This window comes from Hevea brasiliensis, chromosome 5, assembly GCF_030052815.1.
Source record: "Hevea brasiliensis isolate MT/VB/25A 57/8 chromosome 5, ASM3005281v1, whole genome shotgun sequence".
NCBI classification, from domain to species: Eukaryota; Viridiplantae; Streptophyta; class Magnoliopsida; order Malpighiales; family Euphorbiaceae; genus Hevea; species Hevea brasiliensis.
In genome coordinates this window covers 6571085-6585688 of record NC_079497.1, presented here as the reverse complement: position 1 = coordinate 6585688, position 14604 = coordinate 6571085, and the positions used below count along the sequence as shown (strand labels likewise).

Below are 14604 nucleotides of genomic sequence, written 5' to 3'. Positions count from 1 at the left end.
ACCCCTGCATTTCCTCCGGACATGTGTCTACTGCCTTATCCACGTGGCACTTACTTACCCGTCAACTTCCGCAAAGGCTATCTTGCGATGTCCCCTGTCCAGAGTGGAATTTTGGGCCCACCTTGCCCAAACATTTTGATAAAAAGTATCAAAGCAATCCTATGGATTAAATGTTAAATATAAAGCTGAAAAAAAAAAAGGAATTATACTGTGTCTTTCGGTGGGACCCATCTTAGGATCTTTGACAGAGACGTCTGTTCCATTGTTTGATTTGTTTCTCTAAGCCAACCGAACACATTTCTCGTTCCCCTCTCCCTCTCTCTTTCTCCGTTGGATTCTTTTGCCCTTTTTTTTTTTAATTTTAATTTTGATTTGTTTATGTTGTTTTGGAGTTAAATACTAAAGAGAGACTTTGTTTTCTTTTGGGCCATTCTAACAAAATCCCAGAAATAGAGCTCGAGTCTTCTCTTTCGCGCTATAGTATAGTCTTTATTGGATATCACTTATCAAAATTTAACAGAACTTTTGTCTTTGTTAGCTGTTATTCTGTCTTCTTTGTTGTTGTTCCTTTCGAAAATAGGCTAAATTTTCATCTGGGTAGTCTTTGATTTCAGTATGAAGCCTTTCAGCCTTTCTCTGCTTCTGTCTTGAACACATTTTTTACGGTGCAAAAATATTGACTAATGCCCGTTTGGGTATATGCCATTTGTGGAAATGGTTTTTGGGTACTTTGTTTTTGTGCTGCTACTTTGAGGCTTTGAGCTATCTTCTGATGTTTTTGTTATTGGGTTTATAAGGGTTTTAAAAATTGAGGCTTGTTTCATCGAGCTAGGATGAGTATGGAGGAGATTGAGGAGGTAAACAAGGCAGCGGTTGAGAGCTGCCATAGAGTTATTGGCCTCCTGTGTCAACCCAGAGATCAAGTTCTGTCTAGGAACTTGATGATGGAAACTAGAGAGGCTGTGTCTAAGTTTAAGAGAGTGGTGTCTCTTCTGAGCACTAATTTTGGTCATGGAAGTGTGAGGAAGTTGAAGACGTTTAGATCATCTTTGCCTCAAAACATCTTCCTGGACAGCCCGAATTGCAGAGCAATTTTGGCACCAAAGCCCCTCCAAATTGTGCCTGCTAATTTTCTTGAAACCCCACTTTCTGAAATGCATTCCAAGTCTAAATCATGTACGCAACCTATCCAGAAAACATTTCTTGAAAACCCAGTATTTGAAATGAATTCAAATGCTAGGCCTCCGATTCAAAATACCCAAATAAAACCATCACAACACTACCAGTTTCTTCAACAACAGCAGCAAATACAGAGGATGCAGTTTCAGCAGCAGCAACAAATGAATTATGCTGATGTGATGTTCTCTAAGAGTAACAGTGGGATTAACCTTAAATTTGATGGTTCTACTTGCACACCAGTCATATCATCAACAAGATCATTCATATCATCTCTGAGCGTGGATGGTCCTGTGGCTAACTTTGATGGAGATTCCTTCCATTTGAACGGCGTGCCTCAGTCATCTGCTCATATCTCTCAACAGAAAAGGAGAAAGTGTTCTGCTAGAGGGGAAGATGGAAGTGTGAAGTGTGGAAGCTCTGGTAAATGTCGTTGTTCAAAGAGAAGGTCAGACTCAAATCTCTATCTCATATTCTAATTCTGGTGTTTTATGCTCATTATGATCTAATTACCTTTGTTTTATGTTTTTAGGAAACTGAGGTTCAAGAGATCCATAAAGGTGCCTGCTATTAGTAATAAAGTTGCTGATATTCCTCCTGATGAGTATTCATGGAGGAAATACGGGCAAAAGCCGATTAAGGGCTCTCCACCTCCTAGGTATTAATCTAATTATTAAAGCTTTACTATTAACATGCTCCTGTGATTTAATTTTCATGTTCTTGGATTGCTCTTATGCATATCAACATTCTGATGAGTTAATCCACCTTAACTAATAGCTTAATTACATAAATAATTGTGTAATGCATATTAGCATATAAATGTGTTGTAGTTTTGATGATATTGACTTGGACAAGTACTTTTATCAAATTTTTGTTTTCCTGAGAATAATGCTTGCTACAAGGTTGGTTAGGCAACCAAGTTTGTCTGGTTCTCTTGAATCAATTTTTTAATGCAGGGAATATTACAAATGTAGCAGCCTGAGAGGTTGCCCTGCCAGGAAGCATGTTGAGAGATGCCGGGAAGATCCTTCAATGCTAATTGTCACTTATGAAGGTGAGCATAATCATTCCAGATTACTCTCATCACAATCTGCCTATACATGAAATTTACAAGATATCTTCATTCAATCCCACTGCAAGAACTCAAATTTCTAAATGATTCAAATTTCACAAAAATTGGGTTGGTTCTTGTTTGTGAATTAATACTATATAGAGTATGTGGTTCGAATCTAAGACTAGAAATGATGGAGCAGATTTATGATTAGTTGACAGGGATTGGTCCAGTTTCAGCTGCACATATATATAATAGGGTTTAGAAATTGTAAACTTGTGCTTCCTAAATATCGAAGTTATATTTCCTCTTCCTTCTACAAGTAGCTTTCTGTTTAAATCATGGGTTTCCAATTAAAGGCAACACCCATGGCATGAAATTTGAATCTCACTTGTAAAGTTAGACATTATTGTTATATTTGTTGCTTTGAAATTTGGATATGTTTTTTCATGAACTCAAATTGTGACTTGACCTGAAAGTTTTAGCGCTGCGACCCGATTGGGATAAAAAGTGAGATCTATGGTGCTAGTGGGGGGCACGAGCCAATAGGCCCGGGCCTGACGCCCACCACTGATTTCCTTGGGAGTGCGAGGGCAATGCTCCCGCGGTATGGACCAGTATAAATATTGTAATATTCTACCCTTTGCGTTAGAGTTGTGAGATATTCGAGAAACACACTGGAGTTAGGTTTTGAGAGTTCTGATTGATTGTATCTTACTCTTGTCATCATAGTGGAACTTTTTTCTCTTGTCTTGCCCGTGGATGTAGACCTTACGGTTGAACCATGTTAAATCCTGTGTTATTCTTCTTCTCTTTTCAATACTGTGTAATTGTGCGATTTGTGTGATTATTATAACGAATTGGTATTAGAGCTTTGTGCGCAAAACCTAGGGTTTACAGATGGCGTCGTCTTCAACGAAGTATGAGATAGAGAAGTTTGATGGTGGATCGAGTTTCAGTTTGTGAAAGATTAAAATTAAATCTTCCTTGATCCTACAAGGTCTATAGAAGGCAATCAAGGATAACTTTCCAGAAGGTATGAAAGAGGCGGAGAAAGCTGATCTAAAGGAGAGAGTCTTGAGTGCGATTTTCATAAGTGTAACTGATAATGTCCTACGAGAGATTGCTGGTGAAATCTCAGCATCTGCGGCATGGAAGAAATTATAGGAATTATACTCTGCCAAATCGCTGACCAACCGCCTATATCTAAAGAAAAGACTTTACAATCTGAGAATGAGCAAAGGTACGCCATTGAAGAACTTCTGGATGAATTCAATTCAATCATTATGGACCTGAAGAATATTGATATTGAGATTGATATTGAGGATCAGGCCCTTATTATGTTATGTTCTTTGCCACCCTTCTATGAAACTTTTGTTGATACTCTGTTGTATGGGAAATACAGTATTTCACTAGACGATGTTAGTAATTCTCTAAAATCGAAGGAGTTGAAAAAGAAATTTTCAGATAATAGAGAAATATTTGAAGGTTAAGGTTTGATGAGTAGGGGAAGAACACATTCAAGGGAGGGTTCTTCCAACAGGAAGAAATCTAAGGCTATATCTAAGTTAAGAATGAAAAAGGCCAACTGTTTTGAGTGCGGGGAGCAAGATCACTGCAGGAGAGATTATCCCAAGTTGAAAAATAAAAAGGGAAAGCAACCAGAAAGTTTTGCGAATGTGGTTAATAATTTTATTGATTCTGATGGTGATGACAGTGTTGGAGAAATTTTATCTGTGAGTTCAGATCATGGACAAAATTTTTGGATTCTTAATATTGGTGCTACTTATAACATGTGTCTACACAGAAACTGGTTTGTCACTTATAAACAGATGAGTAGCAAGGTTTTTCTGGACAATGATCGTGCATTATCTATTGAAGGAATTGGTAATATCAGATTGAGGATGTTTGATGGCGTTGTCAGAACTATAGAGTGTTGACATGTTCCGGGACTAAAGAGGAACTTGATTTCTCTTGGGACACTTGACTCTCATGGATTCAGATACCATGCAGAGAATGGAGTTCTCAAAGTTTGCAAGGGCTTTATGGTACTCATGAAGAGCAGTTTGATTTCAGGATTCTATTTTCTTCAAGGCAGTACAGTTTTAGGGAAAGCTACAGTAGCATCTGAAAGCAATAATCAAAATTAGACTCAATTGTGGCATATGCATCTTGGTCATATGAGTGAAAGAGGATTGTCTATGTTAAGCAAGTGAAATTTGTTGGATGGGCAGAAAATAGAATCTATAGACTTTTGCGAACACTATGTGTTTGGCAAACAGACCAGGGTGAAGTTCGATAAAAGGGCAGTGCACAAGACTAGAGGAACGATGGATTATATCCACTCAGATCTATGGAATCCTAACAGAATTCCTTCCAAGAGCGGTGCCAGGTACTTCATGACCTTGATTGATAATTACTCTCGGATGGTGTGAGTATATTTTCTAAAAATAAAAGATGAGACATTTTCAACCTTTATAAAGTGGAAGATGATGATTGAGAAGCAGACAGAAAGTCAAGCATCTTAGAACTAATAACGGGTTGAAATTTTACAATCGTGAGTTCGATGCATTCTGCAGCAATGAAGGTATAGTGAGATATTGCACTTGTACAAGAAGACCACAACATAATGGTATTGCAGAACGCATGAACAAAATGCTTTGTGACAAAACACGAAGCATGCTCTTACATTTAGGATTGGGAAAAAATTTTTGAGCTGAAGCAATTAATACAACATGTTTCTTAGTTAATAGATCTCCATTTACAGCTATTGAGTGCAAAACTCCTTTTGAGATTTGGTCCGGTTCACTTGCTGATTACTTTCAGCTGAGAGTATTTGGTTGTCCTGCATATGCTCATGTGAGAGATGGTAAGCTTGAGCCGAGGGCAAGAAAATGCATATTTTTTTAGGGTATGCTTCTGGAGTGAAAGGCTACAGGTTATGGTGCAATGATCCAAAGTCCCCAGGATTAATTATCAGCAATGTCACGACCCAGGGATGGGGTTGGGACGTGCTTGTTCAACCAGCTACGCACTGGGGTGAAAACTTCATGTCCCACATCGGAAACGGGAAGAAAAGATTTGGGCCATATATGTGGGAGCCTTCCTCACCTGGTCAGCGCGCTTTTGGGAATGAAACCTCCCAAGGGACAAATCTGTGAGGCCCATGGGCCAAAGCGGACAATACTAACTGAAGAATGATCGGGCTGTTACAATTTGGTATCAGAGCTGGACTCCCTCTAGTACGGTGTGTGGTGCGAGGACGCGCAGCGGGGAGTGGGCTTGTCACGACCAGGGGATGGGGTTGGGGCGTGCTTGTTCAACCAGACTACGCCTGGGTGGAAACCGTGTCCCACATCGGAAACGGGAAGAAAAGATTTGGGCCATATATGTGGGAGCCTTCCTCACCTGGTCAGCGCGCTTTTGGGAATAAAACCTCCCAAGGGACAAATCCGTGAGGCCCATGGGCCAAAGCGGACAATACTAACTGGAGAAGGATCGGGCTGTTACAAGCAGCAATATGATATTTAATGAGTTTGCTTTATTGGATAGTTAGAGGGAAAAGTCAATAGCAGAATTAGATCACAGTGTCAGAGAACAGGTGGAGCTTGATATTGATATTTCAGCAGTTTAGTCCAGTGATTCAGAGGATGAGGTGCAAGATCCTGATCAACAAGAGAATGCACCTGAGCAACATCAATAGGAATCATATAGCATTGCCACTGGTAGAGAGAGAAGACAGATTAGACCACCGTAAAGATATGCATATGTAGATCTAGTTGCGTTTGCCTTGTCAGTTGCTGAAACAATTGATGTGCATGAACCAAAAATTATAGAGAAGCTATATCTTATTCAGATGCAGATCAGTGGATTGGTGCTATGAGTGAAGAAATTGAATCTCTTCACAAGAATCAAACTTGAGAGCTTGTAACATTGCCTAAGGGACAAAAAGTGGTAGGTTGCAAATGGGTGTTCAAGAAAAAGGAAGGCACTCCAGGGGTTGAAGCACCTCGATATAAGGCACGGTTAGTAGCAAAAGGCATTACTCAGAGGAAGGGGATTGACTTTAATGAAATATTTTCTCCAGTTGTGAAGCACAATTCTATCAGAGTCTTACTTGCTATAGTTGCTCTTCATGATCTAAAGCTTAAGCAACTAGATGTGAAGACAACATTTTTGCATGGTGAGTTGGAGGACCAAATTTATATGAGTCAGCCTGAGGGATTTGTCATTCCAGGTATGGAAAATCGTGTTTGCTTGCTTAAGAAATCTTTATATGATCTGAAACAATCTTCTAGGCAGTGGTACAAAAGATTTGATACATTCATGGTTCGTAATGACTTTAATCGTAGTTCATATGACAGTTGTGTGTATCATAAGAAGCTTTTAAATGATTCCTTTATTTATTTACTGTTGTATGTGGATGACATGCTTATTGCTGCTAAAAGCATATCACAAATTAACATTCTGAAAAAGCAGTTGAGTAATGAGTTTGAGATGAAGGATTTGGGTGCTACAGAGAAGATATTTGGGAATGGAAATTACCAGAGATAGAAGTGTTGGAAAGCTTTTATTGTCTCAACAGGCCTATTTTGAGAGAGTGATTAAGTGTTTCAACATGAATAATGTTAAGCCTGTGACTGTTCCGTTTGCTACCCATTTCAAGTTATCTGCAGACATATCATCAAAAACAGATGAGGAGATGGAGCACATGTCTAGTGTTCCCTATTCGAGTGCTGTTTATAGCATCATGTATGCTATGGTATGCACCTGACCTTACATTTCACGTGCAGTTAGTGTTGTGAGTAGATACATGGCGTGTCCTGGGAAAGAGCATTGACAAGCAGTGAAATGGATTTTGAGGTATTTGAAGGGTGCTACAGATGTTGGTCTGACATTTGACAGGGCCAAGATGAGTGATTCAGTTGTTGACTACGTGGATTCAGATTTTGCAGGGGACTTAGACAAGAGGAAATCTTTGACAGGTTATTTGTTTACTCTTTCTGGAAGTGCTATCAGTTGGAAGGCAACATCAAGTGCTATCATAAATATTCTAGATATATATAGACCATTGCAAATTGTTACAATAATACGGTTAAGGCTAATATTTGGATATATGTATATAACTGGTGATAAGTATAATCCTTAGAATACTTATCACGTCCCCCTTAAATTCAACCGATCTTGAAAAAAAAAATCATCAATTTGTCTCTCAATTGTAGGAAAGAGTTGTGGACAATAGTTTTATAATTATATCAACAAATTGATTTAAATTATGTTTGGATAAAGTATATGGAGATTTTTTAATGTAAGGTAAAGTAAATTAATGGAAAATAAGGGATTAAAATATCTATGATTCATCAATTTGATAGGTTAAAAATGAAGAATTTATATTTTATAGCAGTGATTCCATGTAGAATAACCTAAATAGAATGACAAAGAAATTATATAAAAACAAATAAAATAGTAGTGGGTCTCACAAAATTCAATTTAGCCTATGATTATATCAACAAAATTTTAATTTCCATTTGTAAAATAAAATTTTTGTTATAAAAGAAAACAGTGAAAAATAAATTAAAATTATTTTCTAAATCTTAATTAAAATTTTGAAAAACTAGAAAATTGATTTTCTAGTTCTCCAACTTTTCTTAGAAAATTTTTTCAAAAAACTATCTTAGTTTTTCATAAGTAAACATGCTTTTAAATTCCTTAAAATTTTTGGCTCTTAAACAAACTAATTACTTTGGCATAGTTGACTTGGCATAGTTGATTGCTTGTTGTAATTTCTATATTAATTTCGCAATTATAGGAGTTTGATTTGATTTCGTAATTGTAGGAGCTTGATTAGGTAACAGATCTTATATAGAAATATATTTAGTAGTATTGTTGTATAGGAGCATTTTTAGTTTCCTATAATAGAATTGCTTCCTATTTCTACGATGTAATTGTATCTATACATTTGCTCCAATATTGGAGAAGGAATATACAATTCAAACTATTTCTGAACACTATTGTCTGACATGGTATTAGAGTTGTTCCGATCCTAAAAGGACTGCTCAACGCTAATTGAATCTCGTAGACAAAAATCTATTCCTCAAACCACCATCGCAATTTTCTTTTATTAAACGAAATGGCAAACACCAACCCCATCGTACTAGCTACACAAAATAGCTCAATTCCACTAATTATCATCCACCAAGATAATCTTGCATTTCCTACTAGTATCATATTGGATGAGACCAATTATCCATTATGGTATCAACTTATGGAGATGTGTATTGGTGCCCGCAACAAGGTTGGATACCTCGCTGGAGAAACAAAAAAAAAAAAAAAAACTCTACTAAAGATCCCAATTCTGGAATGTGGACTACTGAAAATCATAGAGTCAAAAGCTGGCTCATTAATTCAATGAGTCCATCACTAATGCAACAATTTATTCGTCTTTCTACAGCCAAGAAAATATGGGAGGCTGTGTTAAAAACCTTCTATGATGGCTCAGATGAAACCCGTCTTTTTTAATTGAATCGAAAATCTTTTGCTACCATAGAAAATGGTAGATCATTATCAACATACTATAATGAACTTGTTGCTATTTTCCAAAAAATTGACCACAAGACTACATCTCAAGCAGAAACAATTGAAGGGGTGGTCCAACTGCATTTCACAATGAGTAAGCTTCGAGTTCATATTTTCCTATGTGGACTTGATTCTGAGTTTGATCAAGTTCATGGAGAAATCTTACGAAAAAACCCAAAGCTTGATCTAGAAAAAATATATGCATATGTAAAGAGAGAGTATCAATAAAGGCAGACAATGGGAAAAGCTCTTGACCAATCTCTGAAAGCTCAGTTATGTTAGCAAACCGAACTCAACAAGGATCATCTACCTCATCGAAAAATCGAAATACTCAATCAACTGGAAAGTCTAACAGTCTTACCTATAGTCATTATGGTGAAACAGGTCATTCGAAGTAGCGCTGTTATGAGCTCATAAGCTATCCTGAATGGTGGGACTTCTTAAAAAAGCCAATAAAAAAGATTATTGGAAAGGCTATGGTGACATCCATGGAGGAAACTTAGTCGAATGTGGAAGATAAATTACAGTCGCAACCTATAACAAATGTTGCTCATCCAAGTATTGGTGGAAAAGCAAATGTGTTCTCTACGATTTCTGAAAATAGTACTTGGATTATTGATAGAGATGCATCCAATCATTTGTGTCACACCCTACTCCTTAGTAAGATATAACATGATCTCGTAGTACATCTAATGAATTACCGTACTTCACCTACCGATAACCCATTAAATATATTACAAGGGATTTTAAAACAATTTCCATTCATTTTTAAGCTGGTGGGTAAATTTTTCACTAATATTAAACCCTTTAATTGGCACTAAATCACAAATCATATTTTTTGGTGATTAAAATTTTCGCAATTTTTATAAAAATTCTGACATAGTGCCGGCTATATTTTGAGAAAACAGTTTTTCAAAACCTGCAAAGAAACACACTTCCAATATTTTTGCTCAATCATAACTCTATTTCAAATCATTTCTCAACACAATTCAATCTCAATTCATTTTCAACCCAAACTCATCATAAAAGAAACCATACATAAATTCAAACTCAAGAAGAAATAAAATTAAAGTACTAAAATTAATATTACAAATAATTTTCATTTCAATTACACACTAAAATAACATTACAAAAGTTTTTGTACAACTGCTCAAATAATTTATATACATATAATTATATGCATACATCAAAATCTATGTGTAAGGGTATACCTATGATATACCCGGAGCTAGTCCCAATGTGTCTTTAAGGAAGATTACTCAACTGCTCTATGCTCTTTTCACCTGCGACAGTATGCAAAACTATCGCTGAGTGGTGAACTCAGTGATGCACAACTATAATTTAAAATATAATATAATATATATTGACAAAATTATAACAATTAATTTAGAAGTCTCGAAATTCAACAAAATTTCAAAAGTCAAAATTTTCATTGCCAATAATATAAATCATTTGTTAAAGTGACCTTGATCAAGAAATTCAATTTATCAAATCACAACTGAACATATAAAGTAATTCCAGCAATTTATGGAAATAAATATTAATTTCAATAAAATCAAATATACATAAATCTTAATTGAAATCACAATTCTTTACTATTCAAAACCATTCTTTATCTCACTAACTCTGTAAGACTAATCTGAAATGGCTATCTCTGGGGTGATTCTAACTCCCTATGGTCGGGGAGGTCGAATCGGGATTCTAACTCCCTTGTCTCCTTAACAAATGAGAGAGACAGGTAATAACCTAGTCAAGCATCTATAGTGAGATATAAAATCATATCATGAATCTCTTTATTCTTTTTGTGAGCATAAATCACAACACAATTTAATTCAAAGTCAATTTCAATATCCAGTACTTTTTATGCTCATCAAAATTCAAACATAAATTTGTATTTTTCCATGCAAATTACCTATCACACTTCAAAATATATTTCTATCACAATTTTCCAAAACATAATTTAGTCAATCCACAATAATACTCAATACTTGTTGAAATACCATTTCATAAAATTAAATTCATGCATACTATGCCAATTTCAATAATCATTGTAATACATTCAATACTTGATAAATATAATACATTAGGGAAATAAAGTCATTTAATTATATGGAATATTAAAAACAAAATCAATTAAAAACTAGTTATGCACAAATCTCTTTATTGACTAATTTACTCCACCTTTCGTTCCTCCTTTGAAGTCCATTTTTAACTGAAACACATAAATTTAAAATGCTTCAGTATCCATTTCTAATACTTAAATTTCAGCAATTTCTTTGCAGACTAATTCTACCCATTACGGTTCTTAAATTCAGGTCCTTTATATTTTTGTGTTTAGTGGCATTATTTAAGCTAAAATGTTGACTTTTTCCTACTAAATAGGTTTATTAATTCTAATTGCACCCATATACCACATTTTGAGCGTCAATTTTGTTGGCATTGATTGCCATTTCAATTTCTAAATTCCCTAGGTGCAAATAAAAAAATTCAGTTTTGGTCTTCAGTATTCTACTGCTCAATTGGTCTAGTTACTGGGGGAATTTGGCTAAGTGTCCTTCATCAAAGTTGTTTCTTATTGTCTTAGCTTTAATTCATTTTTTGAATCACTCCATTTGGAGTTTTGTAGCTTAAGTTATGTTGATTTTAAGTTGGTTGCGCAAATTTGTCCTAACCCAGAATTCTGGGTAACTTTTAGGTCTGGCAGTTTTGTGGTACCAACTTTAGGTGGAAAATTCACTTGGTTCTGGGCAGAATTTGGGTTTGTATTCTTCATAAAAGTTGTAGTGCTATGTCATATCTTTCCAATGCTATAAAAATCATGTCATTTGGACCTTCCTATACCAAGTTATGGCCAATCATTTGGTCACTTTGGTACAGTGGTAGTGCACCAATTCTGGGTTTGACCTAAATATTCACCGACTTAGAGTCACTTTCTGGGCATGGTTTCCACGTGAAAAATGTGTCGTTATGTGTCTATTTTCATCCCCAATTGGCCTCACACCAATTAGGGTGGCAGAATTTCAGTTTTGGTCCCTAAAAGGAACATAGGTCAAGCTGTCCAGAATTTACCCTTCACCAATCCGAATTTGAATTTACTTCTATCTATTCAAACACATCTCAATTGGTCCCAATTGACCATTTCTAACCTCAATTTGGTCAATTTGGTTCAATTTCAAAAATCTCTAATTTTTCCCCTATTTTCCCTAATTAAAGAACCCTAATTTTCTAATTTTCTAATTTCAAATATTCAAAGTGTATAATTCATCTTCACACCTTCATTCAAGCATGCTCACTTATTTACTTCAATCAATTGACATCAATTCTATACTCAATCTTCTAGCTGAATTCATGGAGTCCCTCTACATGGAAATTTTTCATGTTTTTATGCAATTAAAATCTTGTTTAACCACAATTCCATACTAAAAATTCAATTCAAATTCAAATTGAAAGAGGGAACTTACCTTAATTGAAGCTTTTTCAATCTTCCTCAAATCTTCAAATTCCTTTAATTTCTTGCTCCAAATCTTCTTCTTGAGGGTCAATTTAATGGTTTCTATAATTATTCTCAAGGATTGGGGGTGAAATCTAAAGTTTAAGAAGCTTAAATCAAAGCTTTAATGGTGAAACAAAATAAGAAGAGAGGGAGAGGAGAGAGCTACGGAAATTAGAAGAAGAAGAAGTAAAAAAAATCTTTTAAAATTTTTATTTTTATGCCACATAATTGACTTGGTCAAAGATTAAATTAAATAGAATTTATTTTTAATGTCATGCATGATGGCATTTGGGTGATGTCATAATCCTATTTTCTTTTATTTTCTTTTCCTTTTGTTTTTTCTATACTTCTTTAATTTAATTTCATATTTCAAAATTTTCATTTCTCAGATTTTATTGGACAGTTAGGTCGTGAGTCACCTCTAGGGGTGAATTGACCAATTTGTGCCTCGCTGGTCTGATCCGGTTTGCAAATAATCCGGTATTTCTTCCAGAGTTCTTACCTAATTATTTAACCTACTTATTAACTCTTTTCTGTGATTTTCTCTTTTTCACTAGGTTTGCAATACTTCTTAGGACTGCGGTGTCAAAATTCCTCGTTCAAAATTAGGATTAAAATTGACCTCGCAGTCACTTTCCGGTAAAGTCACCCATCGCTATGACCCTCGGCTCATTTAACTTTTTATGCTTTGTTTTTCTTATTCATATTTTTCCTTCTTATAATTGTTATTTTTTTTTTTATCTATGACTTTTCTGAATGTTATAGGTATAGCTCCATACGTCTTGACTGTCCGGGCAGACATCAGGCGCCGAAATAGTAGACTGTACTGGAGTGTCCAATGTGAGGGCGTTACAATATGACTAAAGACTCTAGCAAGATACAATCTATTTGCCTATCTCACCAATCGGTTATATCTACAACTAATGGTAGTATCTCTCTTATTACTGGAGAAGGATCTGTCATATTGTCCAGTACTCTCACACTAGATACAGTCCTCATTGTTCCATCTCTTAAATATAACTTTTTGTCTGTTAGTCAAATCACGCCCACTTTTGCCTGCACTGTAACCTTTTGGCCGTTGTTTTGTGTTTTTCAGGACATTTTGACCCGGAAGATTTTTAGTTATGGTGTTAAATGGGGCAAACTCTATTACATGGAACTTATAGAGAATGGAGGCAGAAATTTAGTCATGCATACCAAACTAGCAGTGAAGAAAAGGCTCAAGCAACTATATGGCTATGGCACCGAAGACTAGGACATCTTTCTTTTGTATATCTTAAAAAATTACGACCACATCTTTTTGCAGATTTAAGTGTTTCAAATTTTCATTATGATATTTGTGAACTGGCTAAAAGCCATTGTATTCCTTATTTACTGAGTTTGAATAAAAGTTTAGAACCTTTTGCTATTATACACTCTGATGTTTGGGGTCCTGCGAAAATTCCTTCTATGTTTAAAGCTCATTATTTTGTTACATTTGTTGATGAATGCACTCGAGTGACATGGGTATCTATACTTTACAAAAAGAATGATGTTTATACAGCATTTCAGGAATTTCATAGCATGGTGGGTACTCAATATCAGAAGCAGATTCGTGTTTGGAAAACCGATAATGGGATGGAATTTGTAGATGCATCACTTGGACAATTTCTATGCGAAAGTGGGATTCGACACTAGACTTCTTGCACCTATACTTCACAACAAAATGGTTTGGCAGAAAGAAAGAATAGACAGATAATGGAGGTGGTTCGTGCCTCACTTTTTGGCATGAACATGTCGTGGTTCTATTAGGGAGAAGCTGTGAAATCCGCTATGTATCTAATCAATGCGATACCTTCACGGGTGATAGATTTTTAAACTCCTCAACAAAAGATGCAATTGTTGTGTTCAGTTACTCACCTTCTGAACCTCAAACCTAGAGTCTTTGGTTTTATGGTATATCTTCACATTCCTAAGACTTTAAGACATAAGCTTGATCCATGTGCAAAAAGATGTGTCTTTGTTAGCTATTCTAATTTTTAGAAAGGATATAGGTGCTATGATCCTCAAACCTGGACATTACATTTGACCTTGAATGCCTCTTTTCGTGAATTTGAACCTTATTATTTGGGGGGAGTTTTTACACCTCCTCTTCAGGGGGAGAGTTCTAGTGAAGAGAATGTGTTACAAGAAGGTAATGGAGGAAGGGATGAGTATTTCGAGCTAGAAGAAATGAATGAACAATTTGTTTTTCCTGAAATTGAGAATGAAGTATTAGTTCTCATAGAAGATAGATCTGAACCACAATTAGTTCCTTTAGAGGACCGAT

General features: G+C 35.6%; 1 protein-coding gene across 3 annotated transcripts; it reads left to right on the top strand.

Moving 5' to 3' along the window:
• The first annotated feature begins 312 nt into the window (after positions 1-312).
• LOC110644442 (probable WRKY transcription factor 74) lies at positions 313-13686 on the top strand. Of its 3 annotated transcripts, XM_058146709.1 has the most exons (7): positions 313-1624; positions 1709-1834; positions 2133-2230; positions 12686-12760; positions 12854-12935; positions 13062-13222; positions 13393-13686. In XM_058146709.1, the coding sequence occupies exons 1-4, from the start codon at positions 834-836 to the stop codon at positions 12730-12732; spliced, it is 1062 nt and encodes a 353-aa protein (XP_058002692.1). In that variant the 5' UTR covers positions 313-833; the 3' UTR covers positions 12733-12760; positions 12854-12935; positions 13062-13222; positions 13393-13686. The 3 variants fall into 3 exon arrangements, with proteins under 3 accessions (XP_058002692.1, XP_058002691.1, XP_021652904.1); XM_058146708.1 differs by having other exon boundaries at positions 13062-13686; XM_021797212.2 differs by lacking the exons at positions 12686-12760; positions 12854-12935; positions 13062-13222; positions 13393-13686 and having other exon boundaries at positions 2133-3276.
• Positions 13687-14604: the final 918 nt, after the last annotated feature.

What these genes read in the sequence shown, in the direction of transcription:
- LOC110644442 (XM_021797212.2), top strand. Translation starts at nt 834, where the DNA reads ATGAGTATGGAGGAGATTGAGGAGGTAAACAAGGCAGCGGTTGAGAGC. An exon ending in TGTCGTTGTTCAAAGAGAAG is followed by an intron (nt 1,625 to 1,708) that starts GTCAGACTCAAA and finishes TTATGTTTTTAG; the next exon opens with GAAACTGAGGTTCAAGAGAT. An exon ending in AAGGGCTCTCCACCTCCTAG is followed by an intron (nt 1,835 to 2,132) that starts GTATTAATCTAA and finishes TTTTTAATGCAG; the next exon opens with GGAATATTACAAATGTAGCA.